The sequence below is a fragment of the Miniopterus natalensis genome, chromosome 1 (genome assembly GCF_054644295.1).
Source record: "Miniopterus natalensis isolate mMinNat1 chromosome 1, mMinNat1.hap1, whole genome shotgun sequence".
Lineage (NCBI taxonomy): Eukaryota > Metazoa > Chordata > Mammalia > Chiroptera > Miniopteridae > Miniopterus > Miniopterus natalensis.
The window spans coordinates 28,804,710-28,823,538 of record NC_142081.1 but is presented as its reverse complement, the minus strand read 5'-3'; the positions used below and the strand labels follow the sequence as shown (position 1 = coordinate 28,823,538).

General features: G+C 43.0%; 1 protein-coding gene across 1 annotated transcript in view; it reads left to right on the top strand.

Moving 5' to 3' along the window:
* RHOJ (ras homolog family member J) overlaps positions 1-17,222 on the top strand; it is a 73,537-nt gene extending 56,315 nt beyond the window's left edge. The window contains exons 3-5 of the mRNA XM_087819991.1: positions 3,728-3,892; positions 5,735-5,830; positions 14,785-17,222. Of these exons, the coding sequence (XP_087676117.1) occupies positions 3,728-3,892; positions 5,735-5,830; positions 14,785-14,931 (408 nt within the window). The 3' untranslated portion in view covers positions 14,932-17,222. The remainder of the gene's footprint in view (positions 1-3,727; positions 3,893-5,734; positions 5,831-14,784) is intronic.
* Positions 17,223-18,829: the final 1,607 nt, after the last annotated feature.

The following is an 18,829-nucleotide window of genomic DNA, read 5'->3' as shown; positions in this document are numbered from 1 at the left end:
AAAACTTCAAAATAAGTGTTTTTCCTCAATGAGCAGCTCACCCTTTCTTGCTCTCATGCATCTTACTGTGGTTTTACAAGTGTACAAATTGGGGGTTAGGTAGCATTTGCCCACATGACATGTTATTGGTAAAAGTAACCTTAGGACACAATCTTACTTCTCCCCAGATTATGAAAAATGGTCCTGTAGGGACACTGATTCAAAGTTTCAGTCAGGACCATGTAAACATTTGGGTCTCATTACGATTCAGTTTAGAAAAAGTTCGTTTCAGGGCCAGCCTTGACATCTGAGGACAGCGACACTGCAGCCGTCCTTGGCATGGGATGCAGGATGGGCTCTTGACCACTAAAGGGCTGACTATGTCCAACACTCTGTTCTAAGTGGTGTGCAAATATTAATACATTTTATACCCATAAGAGTCCTATGAGGCCAGCACTGTTATCAACTTCCTTTTATAGGTAAGGAAACTGAGGCAGAGAGAACTTACCCGAGATTATATGGTAGCCACAGGCAGGGCTGAGATTTGGACCCAGAGAATGCACCTCCCTAGCCCATGCTCTTAAGCACCGTGCTGCAATCCCATCCTGGGTCTGTTGCCCAGATTTTCCAAACCAAGCCTGACAAATATGAGTGTATTTAGGGGAAAACATGAAAATGAGACCTGTGCTGAAAATCTGGGCTAAGTGTCACTAAACCCAAGACGACTTGGAAGTAGAATCCTACTTCCACTTGACCGCGGGTACAGGGGTAAGAGGGGTGGAGGGAGTGCGCAGTGCAGCCGTCCTTGCCACCCCAAGTGTGATCCCTGGACCGGCAGTGTCAGTGTCAGCGTGATCTGGAAACTGGGCTTCATCCCAGACCTGCTGCTGAATAAGAATCTGCGCTTTAACAAGACCCCAGGGGATTCAAAAGTGCATAAAGTCTGAGGAGGGCAGGCCTGATGGTTTCCTCACCATCTGTGCCATTTGATGCTAAGGCCATCCCTGAATTTTTCTAATAGTCACCTATAGTCCTCCCAGAACACCAGATGTGCCTTCAGACCAAACCCTCTCCTGGCTTTGGGATGAAGTTGGGTGGGAAGTACTCAAAGCCTGCCTCATCCCAAATCCTTCCCTACCCCCTTCCCCACCCCTACCTTCACCCCAGCCTCTTTGTCCACTTTAACCCTCCAAAGCCCTATGTGAGTTGTTCTTTTACATTAAAGCGTTGTCCCTTCAAGAAGCACTCAGGTGCTGGTCTTCCACTCTCAATTTCAAACACCAGCTAGACTACGTATCCACTCCTCACGGCCCCTTTACACCATCTCAACCTCCAACCTAGGCTCAAATCACGCTCGATCACACACGCAAGAAAAATCCCTTCAGTGATCAGCTGGTATCAATTCAAATTCCTCAACCTCCCACCGCCCAGCCCTCAGTCTCCAGAGGATGCTTCCTGTCACTAACCCTCAGCCCCCTGCCACATTTCATAGCTGCAGCCAGTGGCAAGTGGGAGCTGAAAGGAGCCCAGCCGGCCCAGGTGTGAGGCTTCCCGAAAGGTGTGTTGGCTCTGTAGTTCCAATTCAGTCTAGACTTTGGTTTCTTAAACCACAAAACTGGCTGAGGGGGGAGGGAAGCATAGTAACCTCTGGTTCTGGAACTCAGCTGCCACAGAGTCACCTGGAAGACCCACTGAGACACACGAGTGCTGGGCGGGGCCTGGGAGTGGGCACGCCTACCGGGCTCCCAAGGGATGCCAGTGCTGCTGGTCAGGGACCACACTTTTGGGAGCCACGGTACTAACTGATCTGTAATACCTCTTCCAGTCTTGAAATTGTATCTTTTCAATTCCCTCAAATAACTATTCTATTATCAGAGAGCTGACAAGAGAAACTTCACCCGTCTCACTTCCACCTAAATCGAATGGTTTTCCATATTTTCATTTCTTTCCCCCGGTTGGATTGCCAATTCTTATTCAGTTCATGTAGTTCATGTAGCATCCCTAACAGTGCTAGACGTTCCAGAGGCAATCCACCCATCTTTTAATGGATTAACCCTGCAAGACGAAGGTTTCCGCAGAAGACAGATCAGAATTCAGAGCAAGATAAGGCCCAGGAAGGATGTGATCAGAAGCCACTCAGCCAGAGGGACTCCTTTGATAGCTTCTGGGTAAAGAATCCAATAAATGTGACGCTTTCGGACTACTAGTTATCTGCTCCTACCTCATGTAGTTGTGCATTTTTCCCAATTGTATTTGGTTTTTTTAAGCTTCAAGGTTTTAAATATACAGTATCTGCTGCCACCTGGTGGTATTTTCTAACAGATACAGGCCATGAATAGACCTTCCGTGGTCCCTAAATTTCTTAGCTCCCTGGGTAAAGCATGAGTCTATATCAAGATTCCTGGATAACTGAATTTTCAAGAAAATGCTCAATCTGCCTCTTGAAATTTTGAAGCAAATAGTGTGGTCACAATTAGGAGCTAGAGTTGGATTCAGGCTAAATACTCCATCCTGATATTTAATAGTTCTGCAACATTTCTCCATGGCTGAACTTCTTTTAAGCTCAAGTTCCTCTCCTGTGAAATGTGGAGATTGCTGGTACCACTGTCCCAGTGGTGAGGATTCAACAGGATGATGCATGTAAATGCTTGAAACAATGCCTGGCCCTTAGGAATAAGCCCTTGATGTATCTTTAGTTGACATGAAGATGATGATGTAAATCAGTTGTTCTCAGCTCCAGACCAAGGAAGTCAGAAGGCCCAGACATGCAAGCCCACTCTCCAGAGATTCTGATTTAATTGGTCCCAGAGTAGGAGAGTGGGAAGAGGCAGGTAGTTAGCTAACAAGGCATCAAGATGTTCTCAAAACATGCATAGTATACACATATATATAGTAAAAGTATATACACATACTCATAACATTACTTTTGGCTTATGTGTTACTAAATTATATGAAAATATATAAAATCTTCTATTGAAATAGCAGGTTTTACCTTGCCACCTCCTAAAATGTTTTACATATGATAAAACGTACTTGCTGACATTTTCCGAAGTTGAGATGATCCACCGTTTTATTCTGTCTTTATCATCTCCCACTAAAACAGCATATACATAAACATCTTATGCAGCCAGGAACTCTTCAACCAGAGCATATTCTGGTCTGAAAAGTCTTTGGGGAGAAGACAGTTAAGCTGGCATTTTATTTATCAGGCCACACTATGGTCTTTAGGTAGACTTAGAAACAAATCCCAAACTCTGAACTCTAAATCCTCACGCGACATATTTCTTCAACTATTGTGGTATCTGGTTTGGCAACAACTTTGTTTTTTAAACTAGCTTTTTAAATTAAATTCGAATGCAATTTTTAAAAATTTTATAAGGAGAGAATTTCTGTGCCTCGGCCAATGGCCCACTGATTTAAATCCACATTCCATACAACACAGTTCTAATGTGATAGCAGCATTGCAATCGTCCTTATTGAATTATACACGTTACATGGGTGAACTTTGCGGTACGTAAATTATCTCACTAAAGCTGTTAAAAATATATTTTTTAAAGCTCATCTTAAACGGGAGCAATTCATAATCTCCATACACAACAAAAAGGTGTTTTCCTAACTGATGGCTCCTTTATTTCTAGATTCCGGGGCAGGGGGAGGAACAGGGTCGCAGTGGAATCTTGCCCGCGTGGCTCCCTTGCCAGTGGGAACCGCCTCATCCAGGCTCTCAAACTCTGTGCTCTTCCCACAGGAGGACTACAACCAGCTGAGGCCTCTCTCCTACCCCAACACGGATGTGTTCTTGATCTGCTTCTCAGTGGTAAATCCTGCCTCTTACCACAACGTCCAGGAGGAGTGGGTCCCGGAGCTGAAGGACTGCATGCCTCACGTGCCTTACGTCCTCATAGGGACCCAGGTAAAATGACAGGCGGGTGGTGGCGGGGGGGTGGGGGGAGGTAAAGGGAAGACCCTTTATGTGTCTCTCCAACACCCTATTCTACCCAACACTATAGAAGACAATCTCAGATCAATCCTACAAGCAGCCATTCTTAAAATCTGCGTCATTTAGCAAGAGTTGAAAAGACAAGAGAGCTACTTAATGTGGAGCAGAAAGAATTCTTGTGACCTTTAAAAATTAATCTCTCCGCTTTTTATTTTTAAATAACTAAGTACTTTTTGAAATCGGCACCTTTCTCTAGCTGGGAGCCAGAGGAATGAAGCGGGATGTCAGTTACACTTATCAGTTAATCTTTTTTGTATCTAAAATCCATGATTGTCTGAAAGTCACAAAATAGGTGTGAATGTCAAAGTAAACAGTGGCATTGTGACAGGAACGCCGTGGTGACTCTCCTGGGGAAGGAAGACAGAAATTCACTCCATTCCCTTTAAGCCCGTGGTCTTCCAGTCTTAGAACAGAGTGAAGACAGATACGCCAGATGAACAGACCTGCGGCTGGGAGAGCCTTTGAAGTGTTTTGAGAGCTAATAAGTTTCCATTGTTTGAATTTCCAGCAGTAATTGCACAAAGGTGTTAAATATGGTTCCAACTTTTTATAGTTTTAAATAGCTTTTGTTCTTTGCTTTATTAAACCCAAATTACTATCCCAAAGACATAGAGAGGAAAAATACTGAAGGGTTTTGTTGTTATCTGTTACATGGGCTGCTTGCTCTTTCTCATGGTATATTCCGCTTGACCAAAAGAAATTTTAAAAATAAATAAAGACAGAAAAATATTTCCTAGAGAAGATATGGATATGTAATTAACACATTCATAAATCATAATACAGTGGATGCTTCTGCTCTGACAGCTAATTATTTGTTTGTTTAAATGAAGTCCTTTGCCTCGATTCCAGGTGATGATGTTTGGCCATATTGATGGAGATGGGATCTCCTGGGGTCAAAATATGTGAGGGGACGTGTGACGACAGTTGGTCTCTCTATGATTTGAGCACTAAGTCAAACAATTGAGGCCAAAAACCAAAAAACTACACAAATCAGTAAAGCTGCACAATGTGCTTATCGATGGGACCCTCATATGTGAATATATTAGTTTTTGTTTAAAACACAAGCCTGCACGTGCCCACATTCACATCCATTCATGTATGCGTGGGTTCTCATACACACTGAGATTGTAAAGCAATTAAAATATTCAGTTAAATTATAAAACCTAATCCAAACGTACATGCTATTTTCAGAGTAGGTCTGCCTTTGAAAAGATCGACGCTTAACACTCTTTAGGATTTGCCTTGAGAGCGCGCAGCACATTCGTTAGAATATTCTCACACGTGGCAAATCTTCATCTCTTTGAGGGTAAAGATTGGTTTTAAAAAACCAAAATATATCTATTTTGCCAAGAAATAAACTATTAAAAATGAATAATGTAATTTGGGATCAAATGAGCCTCACTGTAAGGCCCTGACTGATCGATTATCTTGTTTGCCCTATCAGAATGCTCTGGAAATAAATAGGAAATTTCAGAAACATCTGAGACAGCCACAGACTCATTGGAGAAAGTCCTCAGCTCCCAGAGTAATGGCTTTGAAGGGGAAAGGACCAGGAAAGCCTGATGTATACATTTACAAAGAAGTCACTTAATTTTCAGACATAATATGGGCACGTATGTGTGCTTCCATAAAGAAAATTTGGCATCTTCATAGATAGATGTCAAGGTGTGGGAAAATATCTCCATTATGTCACAGTTTAAAATACCTGGTCCTGCCTGAACAGAGAATGTTTATCACAAGTGTTTTTTTTGCCAGATTGATCTCCGTGATGACCCCAAAACCTTGGCCCGTTTGCTGTACATGAAAGAGAAGCCTCTCACGTACGAGCACGGCGTGAAGCTTGCAAAAGCGGTAGGGTCGGGTTTGAACTTAACTTTAAATATATGCCGGGAAGAGTCTGGCGTAGGCTCTGGAATGCGTGAGCCACGCAGGCTTTTGCGCTTAAAGTGCGTCGTGTTCAGAATCTTCTCTCGGCTTCGAACTCCCCCTCCGTCCCACCCGGGCCAGGAGGGGCCATTTGGGTAGCAGCCTAGTCAGCCAGCATTATGTTTTTCATTAGAAAAGACACTTGGTGAGTTTCAAACGGCTGAGGCACTTAGCATTTGATTTAGCAACCTCTAGAATACCCATTTGCCGTATTTAGTATGACTAAAGAGAGCCATTAGATATGTATTTGTAAATCTCGCTGCTTATTATCAGTGTAACTCATTTAAATGACCCCATAAAAGGCATTTTGTGGTTTTCTCGGGAGAAACTTAGGTAAAGCATCTGGCAGGGTTATATTTGTTCAGTCTTTCTCAGCACATGATGCATGGCCACTTGGAGAGGCTGGCTTATGTCACAAACAGCATCTAGGAGAGTCACAAAGACCAAAAGGTAACTAGCTGGAGGATCCAAGCTGCAGATACTCGCTCACAGCTGGGATTGTTCTCACAGACCTTTCTTCATCTTTTTTTTTTCTTTTTTGTTAATTCTCACCCACGGATATTTTTTCCATTGATTTTTTTAGAGAGAGTGGAAGGGAGGAGGTGAGACAGAGAGAAAGAAACATCGATGTGAGAGAGACACAGCGATTGGTGGCCTCCCACACAGGCAAGGGATCCGGGGTAAACGCCCTTGACCGAGAATCAAACCCAAGACCCTTCAGTCCTCGGGCAGATGCTCTAACCACTGAGCTGAACTGGCTAGGGCGGCCTTTCTTCATCCTTGAGAGCTTAACATGAATAGTAATTTGGGGGGAGGGGAATGACACCAAACCTCTGTCTCCCAATTCCCACCGAGATGTGTGCAGAGGCAGACCCTGAAACAGACAAAGGGGATGAGGTACTTTATGCAAGAGAAGGGTTATAAATCATTTTTCATAACCTGAATCCACCCTTCATTGATTTAGCCATAAATCCATCAACCCAGGCCAGATGTTTCAGAAATTTCTTTTACTTTCTAAAGACACTAACCCTGCAAAATGCATGCCCCAAGCAGAGTTAGGAGTGGAAAGGAGGAGGCGAGGCAGAGAGAAAGAAACATCAATGTGAGAGAGACCCAAAACCCTTCAAGTGATCCAGGATAAATTAACCACAAATGCTTCATTAACATCAGCATATGCATTCCTCTTATTAAAGCTTTCTTATAGGTACCAAAACGAAATTCGATACTCTTGAATAGAAATCAATTCAACAAAATTACGTTTTTATGGGGGTGATACATGAGAAAGCCTCACAGATACTTGCGAGACGGAATGCTTCCTACCTCTGAACCGTAACGTCGGAACCACCAGCGGGAGCCTGTCTCAGAGCTCCTAGTACACGCTGCACTTTACAAGCTCTGTCTCATGTCAGCCTTGTGGTAATCTCCTGAGCAGATAGTGCTTGTCTCATCTTTACAGATGAGGAAACAGAGCCTTAGGAAGTAAACATGTTTGATTCACACAGCTGATAATAGCATCAATTCTATCCCAGCTCTGTGGACGTCACACCTGTGCACCTGACTGTTGTGTAAATTGTCTCCTCCAACCATTTATTTTTCCTCCTGTAAAATGGGTATATATGTCTATAGGTTCTTCTATGTTTTCCGCAAACACCCAGCTTAAGTGACCCTCCTACAGTGCATAAATATATACCTCCATAAATAATTGTGTACATTTTTCAAAACAAGGTCCCGGAGGCTCAGCCCCAGCGTTCTGCAGGAGCACGGTGTCTGCATCCCTTGCTTTAGGCCTGTCTCCCACCATCATCGGCATCCTACCCTGACTTCTCATTTGGGAAGTTGTTTTTTCCCTCTGAAAAGAAGTCGTTCCAAAGCCTCCCATCTCATTTCATACTTATTTTAGGAACAATGGCTGAGTTCACCACTTTATTGCCTTTTGCCAGTTTCTCCTAGCAACTGCTCTCAGATACAGAGAAAGTCATGGTTAGCTTACAAAATCCAATTTAAAAGAAAACCAAGCAAGAGTTTAACTTGTTTCATCACAATTCGTGTAATTATAGAGATGCTTTAAGTTTCTCTGCTCCCTGACTTTCCTGTCAAGTAGTTTATAATAACAGCTGGCATTTACGGAGTGTTTGCAGTGTGCTAGGCTTGGTGCCAAAGCCTTACACGCCTTGTCTTCATTAATCCTCACAGCAACCCCCTAACGTGTGTATATTATTATCTCCACTTTCCTGGAGAAAACTAGACTCAGAGGAAAGTCACACCACTAGGAGGAGCCAGAGCTGAGAGATGACAGTGGGCTTCAACTATCATGTTCTTCTGCCCCCTCCTCCAATCTGAAAAGAAACCCTTAGGCTCGAGGCCTCTTTTTTATATGCCGAAGGCCCGTATTGTGTCGGGCATACTCTTCCCATAACGTAAACCCTTTGCAAGCTCAGATTTTTCATATCCGATTCCTCTTGTTCAGTACTTTGCACTTTCCAAAGCATTTCTCATCTAGCATCTCCTTTTGCTCTCAAATGGCATTTTATTTTTTAAAAGGACATCTTTATATCATACATATTTACAATTCTTTACACTCCAAAGTCAAGCACATTTACATAAATGCTTTCTATCAATTTATAATAAATGTTCATTGTGACCGTGCGTGTTCGATCCTCTCTCTTCCTCGCATCGCTGTGTTTTCACCTCCAGTCTACTTTTCCCGTTTCTTGCTCATTTGTACACATCCGTGTCGCTAGATTCATTCAACAATAATTGACCCAGTGCCCAGTCTGTGCGGCGAGCTCTGCCACACTTCAGCTCTAAGATTAAAATTCTTTGCGCACGCTCGTTCCCAGTCCCATCTGATACAACCTAAACGTGATTTTCTAAGCTCAGACTTCCTTAGGTAGTCCTTGATAAAACATTTTACCATTTTTCCGTTTTCAGTCTTTAGCCTCTGTTTGCCCTCTCCTCCCATCTTCCTCGCCCTGTGCCTTATTTATTATTGTTCTCACTTCTTTTTTAGCACCTTTTCTTGCTGGGTTTATAACAGGCACTGGTAGGGCTTAAAGCAGCAAAATTACTGCAAAACCCCTGTAATCAATGTTCAGCCATGTTAATCAACTGTAGGCTTTCATACTCTCCTCCTGACTGCAAAAGTCACCGCTACCCTCCATTTGTATGCCAACCATGACCTCTTCATCTTATTGTCATTGAAACCTGTCACTTCATCACTGAGGTGTGCGCTACAGAGATGAGGGAGACACAGCCCCTGCCCTCGAAAGGCCCACGGGCTAGAAGAGGAGAGAGGCCGGCAAACAAAAGCATGCCCACGGTGTGCGAAGTACCGGGGGGAGGTAGTGAAGGGTACATTCAGGGGAGAGAGAGCCAGAGAAAATTCCTTGGAGCAGTCGCCCTCTGAGCCAGGTTTCAAGGATAAGACGCTAGGAGACTGGGGAGAAAATGTTCACATGGGGCACCAGTGCACGCACAGGCATCCTTTACACCTAAGGAGCACATCGGCAAGGGATGGGCCAAATCTTTTGATCAGTCCACACAGGAATTTTTCATGTGATTTAGTAGCCAACATTGAACCATTTGGAAACTTTACATAAATAGACCCATTTCTGGCTTCTAAAAAAAAAAATCAGGTCTGGCAAAACTAGCCAGCATTTCCAGATCGACTACAACTTCCAAACAGTCTTTTAGACAAGATGTGCAGCCTTCAGTTTGCCACAGTCCCCACCACTCCATATTACCTACACTCAAGCAGCGCACTCACATTATCCACCCTTGAGCTGGCAATCTCTTCTCCATAGTCTTGAAAAAAATCAACAGCAAATGCATCGAGCTTAGAAACGCTTTTGCTCCTTCAGTAATTTGATCATAATACTGATTTGTGGAGATGGACTTTGTCACGCCAGCCATTAGGTTCTTTTCCCTTTCTTGGCTCTCAAGGTGCCCTCTCTGTGTACCTTTTCACATTCTTAAATAAAAATTAAAGAGCTTCCCTGCTCTTAGCCGTTCCTTTATATTCCAGCCTACTCTCTATTCCACTAACCTCTTCTCTTCTCTCCACAGACAGGAAAGGCCTGACTTTTCCTTTGCTTCATCATTTGTTCATTACTTTTGCTCTTTCAGCCACACTTCCTACACCATCTATAGACAGCCCAGCAGAGTGGGTAAGACTCTAGCTCTGGAAGCAGACAAATTCAAATCTCCACCATTTTCTTAGTTTTGGCCTGAGGGAGGTTCCCTAACGTCACTGGGCATCACTTTCCTGAGCTGCAGGTGAGGAGGGTGACAGCCTTACCGTAAGGTTCTTGTGCATGATTCAATCAGCTAATTTAACACGAGGTCTAGCTCAGCAAACTGTAGCTGTTGTTAAATGTGTGCCCTCTCAGACACGCCTACCGCTGGAGACACCTCTTTGTCTGTTCCTTCCAGTCACACTCCCTTATTGGGTAACCTGTCCCACCTCTGCAAGGACAGCCTGGAAGGAGGAACAGGTTTTCTTCCACTTGATTAGTTGCAGTGGGTGGGTTGGTTCGTTGTTTTCAATTTCTTCTTATCAGATGCGTCTATGTTCTGCACACCTCTAATGAATGTCCCAGCTTCAAGACAGTAAACTTTAGCTATTAGAAAATTATTAGAAAAGTGTTCGCTCGGTTTACGTTCCTCAATCTCTATTTTTCTTCTTGAGAGTAAATCTTGGTGAGGCATGTTCCGGATGGCTGACACGTGTGTCTACGCAAGGCCTGCAGATCCTGAGCTCGTACAGGCTGGTTCTACGCACTTGGCTGTGCGGGTCCTTCGCTCCAAGAGGCGGGGGCAGTAGCTGCCATAAGAAAAGCAGTATTTCCTGGAGAGAGCATTCCATTTCCCAGCGAGGGTACAAATGGGTTTTCTTGTTTTCGGGGGGAGTGTGTTTGTTTTTGTTTGTGTTTGTTTCTAGCAATCCCTATAACAATGCTGTGCCTTTTCCTCGCACCAGGATGAGTTCTTCTCTCTGACCCTCAGAGCACTTGATACAGGGTGGACAATACTCATCTCATAACTGGGTTCTGTTTCTCACACACATTTCCCAAATCACACCCAAAATCTGCCTGCTACTTTTCCTAGAACTATGAGGTCAAAATAATGTTACAGTAACCCAGTGACACAGTAATTTCTTCATCTACTATTTCATGATCTTCAGAAATGTCTGAATTGGAAAAGACAAGTTTGGGCTCCTTCTGCACCATCAAAAGGCAAATTGTGACATGTTCAGCAGCACCGTGGGGGGAGGGCAAGGAGAGAGGGCACTGGCCCATCCTGTAGGACCAGATGGCCCAGAACCCTGTGTGTGAGCAAAGCTCTGCCCAGCTCTCCTGGATTTCCAGAATCCGCTGAGGCTTGTGATCACTAGTGGGGAGGTATTCCAGATAGAATGGCCCCACAGCACTTTCTGGGTATTTTTTTCAGGATGACTGACAAGAGCTAGCACATTACAAGGAGACATTCACCAGAGTAGTGGGCTTTTCACACGTGTTCATGTCAAGCACTGGACACAATCCCAAAATGTAACAAATGACATTATTAGGAAAATTTGATCTACCTTTCATCCCTCTCTTGCATCCAACAGTTTTTCATTATTAAAAAACAAAAATTATGTTGTAATCCAAAGGCCAAGCCATGGTCAAATGAAAGCCATACAATGTATCAAGATCCAATATCTTTTCTTTGGGTATTTTTCCTTTGGCTCATGCAGTAACCATTCTTTATACCAAAAAGAAAAGAAAGAAAGAAAGAAAGAAAGAAAGAAAGAAAGAAAGAAAGAAAGAAAGAAAGAAAGAAAGAAAGAAAGAAAGAAAGAAAGAAGGAAGGAAGGAAGGAAGGAAGGAAGGAAGGAAGGAAGGAAGGAAGGAAGGAAGGAAGGAAGGAAGGAAGGAAGAAGGGGCATAATATTTGGGCCCAATTTGGCTCATGCAGTAACCATTCTTTATACCAAAAAGAAAAGAAAGAAAGAAAGAAAGAAAGAAAGAAAGAAAGAAAGAAAGAAAGAAAGAAAGAAAGAAAGAAAGGAAGGAAGGAAGGAAGGAAGGAAGGAAGGAAGGAAGGAAGGAAGGAAGGAAGGAAGGAAGGGGCATAATATTTGGGCCCAATTAGAAAAATTTTATTTCATGCTTGGCTTTTATATCTGTGGGTTTTCAAATGAGTGGACAACCTCACTTCATTGATTGTCTACTTGCCCAGCTTCTTACAGAGAAGCTGAGGGATAAGGGTCACAGTTACTGTCATGGAACAAGGCAAAGAACACACAGAAAAGAGACCCAGATTCTAGTCTAGTTCTTTCACTTTCTATTTGAATGTCCTTAATGAATGTTAACTCCTGGGACTGTTCCCACTCTATTCTAAGCTAAACCACAAATTTCTTTAGTCCACGCGTTACAAACTGGCTGGCTGCTGCCAAAGATATCCCATGTCAGTGTTTTGCTTGGCCGGCAGAGCATTTTAAAAGTTGGTAAATATTAACTAAAAATCCAAATGTGGAACTCTTCTTGAAAGCTACAAAGCTGGGCAATAATGAACCAACAATGTTCCTGCATGGCAACAATTGTCTAAAGCTGAGTAATACTGTCAACTCCAGAGGTGGTGGGCACTTCATAGCGTACCACAGTCTCCATGGCTCCCTATTGCCTGGCACCAGCCCAGCTTTACTCATTTGCATAAGCTACTGGCCCTAATAGGCATATAGTATTTCTACCCTGATTTAGTCATTTATCTGCTACGGGTTCTAAGAGCTCACCATTCAGCCACCTTCTTCTAAACCTGCTTTAATTCTTCAGTTATTCTTATAATGTGAGGCACATAATAGAAGCATTTCCCCATATGTCCCTAATATTAAAAGGCCCACATCAAACTGTTGGCTCATACTGAGTCTGTGAGCACATAAAACCCCGGGTCTCCCTCTCATGAATTATCTCATGAAGTTTACTACAAAACATGGCCTGCTCTGCCCTACAGTTTTTCTAATGAGAACCTATTGCTCTGGCCTGAATTTCTGTATTTTTCAGGGGGATTCTGTGATTATCAAATATGCCATAGTATGAAATCATTAAAAGCTTTAAAACAAGGCCCTAAGCAAGCACAAACTTATTTTATCATCTGAATATGAATAGACTATCTACTGACAAGGAGGTGTCTCTGTCAATAAATGCATTTTGTGATTTTTACTTTTACATGCTTTGGGTTTTTTAACTGCTGAAAAATATGCCTCTAAAGTTTCTTAAAACAAAGGGAGAGGGAAAGGGGAACACCAGCAATAATGTCAACATTAAAATTTTTTAATTAAAAAAAATCCTAAGGATCCTGAAACACTAATCAGAAAGAATATATGCACCCCTATGTTCATAGCAGCACGATTTACAATCTAAGATCTGGCAACAGCCCAAGTGCCCATCAGTAGATGAGTGGATAAAATAGCTGTGGATGGGTGGGTGGGCACGGAGAGATTAACCAAAGAATTTATATGCATATGTGCATAACCCAAGGACACAGACAATAGTGTGGTAAGGGACTGGGTAGGGGGTGGAAGGGGTCAGTGGAAGAAAAGGGGACATCTGTAATATTTTGAATAATTAAAAAAAAAACAAAAAAACAGCCCAGCTCACATGGCTCAGAGGCTGAGCATCAACCTATAATACAGGAGATCATGGTTTGATTCCCTGTTGGGGCACATGCCTGGTTTGCGGGCTCGATCCCCAGTTGGGGGGGAGGACAGGAGGCAGCCAATCAATGACTTTCTCTCGTCATTGATGTTTCTATCTCTCTCTCCGTTTCTCTCTCTGAAATCAATAAAATCATATTAAAAAAAAAAAAAAAAGCCCTAGCCAGATTGGCTCAGTGGTTAGAGCATTGGCCTGCGGACTGAGGAGTCCCAGGTTCAATTCCGGGGTGAGTGCAGGAGGCAACCAGTTGATGTGTTTTTTTCACATCGATGTTTCTCTCTCTCTCTCTCTCTCCCCCCCCCCACTCTCTCTGAAAAAATACCCTCAGGTGAGGATTAAAAAAAGAATTTTTTTAATTTAAAAAAACAAATAACATCAGTTGGCTATTACCTTGCTGAGAGATACCTTATCGGAGGTGCATTTTATTCAAGAATAACCTGTAAAACCATACACCACTCTCCTTCTATATGTTTTATAAACCACGCTGACACTCTGCTGCACTGTGTACAGAAGGAGTAGATACATTTCGCTTGTACTAAACTTACACATTCTGCATACAAACAAGAGGATGCTAAAACCAACATCAGGCAGCCCTAGTGTTCACAAAATATATTGAAACCATATCACAATCCTCTATTCATTTTCATGTTTTTACATTCTTATATTAGGAATAAGTGGTTATAGATCACTTTCAGAATTTATTGCTCACCCAAAGTGATCCATAGTCATTTATTGTTAATGGCAGAAAGTAAAAAATAAAAAACAAAATAAAATAAATCAGGATAGCAGAGGCAAAATGAAATGCAAAAAGGAAGCCCTGGTCTGTCTTCTTAGTGGTTAGAGCACCCACCCACGCACCAAACGGGCATGGGCTCGATTTCCAGTCAAGGGCAAGTACCTGGGTTGCAGGTTTGGGGTGGCGTGGGAGGCAAGCAATAGATGTGTCTCTCTCACATCAATATTTCCCTCTCTCCCCCGCTTCTCTTTAAAAAAATAAAAAATAAAAAATAAAATTAATGGAAAAAATATCCTGGGGTGAGAATTAACAAACAAGCAAACAAAAATGCAAAAGAAAGAAAAAAAATCCAACCCAGCGGCCAGGCAGCTTGTAGCAGCGCTCGGCCCGGCAGGGGCCGACGCGGGGCCTCCCTGTCCCCTCTCACGCCTTCCCCTCTTGTGTTTAAGATCGGAGCCCAGTGCTACTTGGAATGCTCGGCGCTGACGCAGAAAGGCCTCAAAGCGGTGTTCGACGAAGCCATCCTCACCATCTTCCACCCCAAGAAGAAGCAGCAGCACTGCTCCGAGTGTCACGGCTGCTGCTCGATTATCTGAGGCGCCCTGAGGCCCGCCTCCACCCCATCTCCGGGTGACGCTGGCAGCCAGCCTCTGCGACCAAGCCCAAGCCAACGAGGAGGGCATGACCAGAGGGAAGCCCTGCACCCAGAGGCTGCTTCTCGGCCCCTCGAGCCCTGCCGCGCACAGCCCACCCCCAGCCCCGGCCGCGACCTCCCCAGCAGCCCGAGCGTGCACACTGCTCCCTCCAGGGAATGCGGGCCGGGGCCTCAGCCAGTGACCTTGGCCACGTCGGAAGCAAAGTCAAGGACTGCCTTGCATCCCCCCTCCGTGAACGTGACGCTGATGGGAAATCGCGGCAGGAAAACCAAAAGACGCACTCGGTCCCTGTACTGGCGGCCTTACTTCATGTCTTTTCCAAAACATGGGAATACAGTACTAACCCCTTTTTCTGAGGCGCTGTTCTACCTATGTGTCTTACATGCCTCTGTATTATTTTAAGAAATTTACTAATTTACCAGTTTACCCAAGCCTTACAAATCTATACCAAATTAGCCAAACGGCAAAGTATTTTATACTCATGTCTATCTTCAGACTGTTTCTACCAAAGTGGTCAGAACCAACCCGTACCTCTGAATGCCTGACTCTAAGGAGAGACAAGAGGACGTTAAAACTTTTGGAAATTTCAGAGCCTTCATTTTTGAACCTGGTTGAAAGAAAACACTATCTGAATTGTTGCAGGTTCCATTTTTGCCAAAGATTCATCCTGGAAAGGCTTACGTTGATAGGGAGCGTTCTTTTTTCTGTATTATATTGTCATGGCAAATTAGGGATGAACTGTGTTTAAGAAAGTAGTATTCTTGCTTTTCAATCAAATTGATTGGGGGAAGAATATGGCAGACTTATCATGTGAAATATTCTTTATTCAGCAAAGTGAACTTTCCTGCTCCCTCCCTTCCCCTTTCTTCCCTTGATTTCACACTTTCTCCCATGCCCAATAAGAACCTGGTCTAAAGGAAGGGCCTGAAAGGGTTAGAATTTAATTGTCCCCAAAAGTTAAGCAAAGTGCCTCAATTTTTCCTCTAGCTCCAACTGAAAGTACAGTTGTCCCCCAACCTTATCTGTGGTTTCCCTTTCTATGGTTTTAGTTACCCACGGTCAACTGTGGTCTGAAAATATTAAATGGAAAATTCCAGAAACAAACAATTCATAAGTTTAAAATCTCACGCTGTTCCGAGTAGTGTGAGGAAATCTTGCACCGTCCACTCTGCCCCTCTCGGAACATGAATCATCCCTTTGTCCAGCGTATCCGCACAGTATATGCCACCGGCCCATTAGCACTTGGTAGGCGTCTCAGTTATCAGATTAACTGCCATGGTGTTGCAGTGCTGTGTTCAAGTAACCATTATTTTACTTAGGAATGGCAGGAATGGCCTCAAAGCGCAAGAGCAGTGATGCTGGGAATTTGGATATGCAGAGAGAAGCTGTACAGTGCTTCCTTTAAGTGAAAAGGAATGTGTGAATAAGAAAAAAACATAATATATATAGGATTTGGTTTCAGGCATCCACTAGGGTCTTGGAACCTACCCCTGCAGATGTGGGAGACAACTGTGCTTCTCAACTTGCCCCACGGAAGCTCCCATTCTATTTAAATGACATTTTCCAAGTAGAACTGGTACTAAAATGTTGCCTCTCCCTATTTCCCATACTCATTGTCCCAAATGTGTATTCAGGGGCTAGATCTGAGTACTAAGCTCTGGATCCATTTATCCCCCGCTTTTCAAAATGACGTGCCCCATAGAACAGGGACTTTGGCCTTGCGTAAGTAAAAGCCCCTAAGAAGGATTTGGGTCCTTTCTGTGTGACTCTTCCAAACATCCAGGGATCTTTTATCACAGAGTGAGTTACTTCCTAGCTTTTAATTACAGACTGCAGAGGCTTCTAATTAGTCTCATTTGCCTACAATTACCCTAGAAACACCCAGGTAGGCACTTTATTTTTATTCCAATTGCATAAGCGAAGTGCCTCTTTGCAGCATGAAATTACACCAATTTTAGTTAAGAATTTCCAGATTCACACTCCTTTCCTTACAAAAATCCAGTCCTTCTAGTCTCTTCTGCTCCTGGAGGAAGCACATAAAAACAGGAGCTTACAGTGTGGGTCTTTCCTGTTAAGACCTTCTGTGACACCCCCTCAGTGTTTTGGGTTTTATTTGTTTGTGTTTTAGAATTTCTGAAATGTGTTTCCCCTTCTTCCACATCTCAAATTCTATTTCCCTTCTCCCCCATCTAGTTACTAAACATTCTCTTAAATACACACACACACATACACACACACACACCCCCCAAGCTAGAAGAAAACGGGAGTTTTGTAAGTCAAAGCTTGACAAGAAAACAAGGACTTTATACCTTTGTAAATGGAAATCAATCATGTATAAACTTAACTCTGCCAAGGTTATAAATTCATTCTTTACAAACAATAATGAGCATTTAGCCCTGTAATAAACGAAGTGCCATTAGCCAGTTTTGTTACATTATTGCACAGTTACATTTTGCTAGAGGGCCGCTCCTCACTTTTCACTGATGCAGATGAAAATTTGAGAGCAGTATGTTTGCTCGGCCAGAGAGAATTGTCCAGATGTGTGCACTCGACAGGCAAATGGTTCCCTAGGCCATCACCTCCCCAGAAGGCCGCAGGGATGAACTGGGTCCCAGCGGGAAGATCACGCTTCTCCCGAACCAGAACCCGGGGAGACGGTTAGTGTGAGGGTGCCGCACAGGCTCCTAGAGGTCTAACGAGCTAATGATTGAATAAAATCCTGAAGAACAAAGCAACCTACACGAGTTAATGTCATTACACCAAATTAACCATTTATCCCGTTTCATGGCAAGATATAGTTCGTTTCTTGAAAAAGTGTTTTCCACCACAAGATTGAATACAGTTATATCCTGAACCCAAAGATAAGAAGAGACATAGAAATCTGGAGGGTCCTTTAATGGTCTGTGCCATTTTCCAAAGTCAAGAAGGCACAACCCATGTCCATTCTCAGGTAGAGTCTTAACTTTTCAGAGCTAGAAGAGGCCTCAGAAACTATAGTCCAATCCCCTCATTGTACAGATGAGGAAACTTACCTAGATGGGTTAAAGAAGACATTTTGAGACAAAGCTGGGACATTCCTCAGCTTTTCTACTTCCCATCCAGTGCCCTCAGACTCCATATCATATCATTATCACACACATTAAGTTGGACTTTTGTAAATATATTACTGGATAGCATCTGTTTTTCCTATAGATCCCAGCCACATTTCAAACACATGACTTAGGTCACTATACATACGATAATCCATCAAACTAGTAATAACCTAGAGACAAGAATTTGATCGGCATATGATGTGCCTGGAATCCACAGCATACAGTGTAATATAATCCAAATTTAATTACATAGTATACAGCAATGTAAGCCCACTCTAACAGTCAAATAACTAGTTTGACAGATGGTGTGTTTTTTCAGTCAGATGGTTGGTTGGTTGATTGGTAGAATGAATGGACTATTAGAGCTATTTTAGAAATACAAAAGTCCTGAGACACAAGTCAAAGCCATGTCAACAAGAAGAAATCTGGGGTGATTTCTGCCAAGAAAAGTTATACTCAAAGAATAGTTACAGAATAACTACAATAACTATAGCAATCCCAAACCAGGAAGGACTAAACTGAGAAATCAAAAAATAAGTCCCACGCATATGACAAGAAGGGAGTTTTAGTCTCGAGACTTCCATAGCAATATGTCTGATCATGATATGCAAAGAACCATTTGGAAGATTCTGGTCTGTAAGTGCCAGATAAAGTCGATATAACCATACACCATTTTCATAGAACCACCAAGAAGGAAATAAGTCTTAAACAGTATTAAAGATGCAATCACAACCACACTCACAATT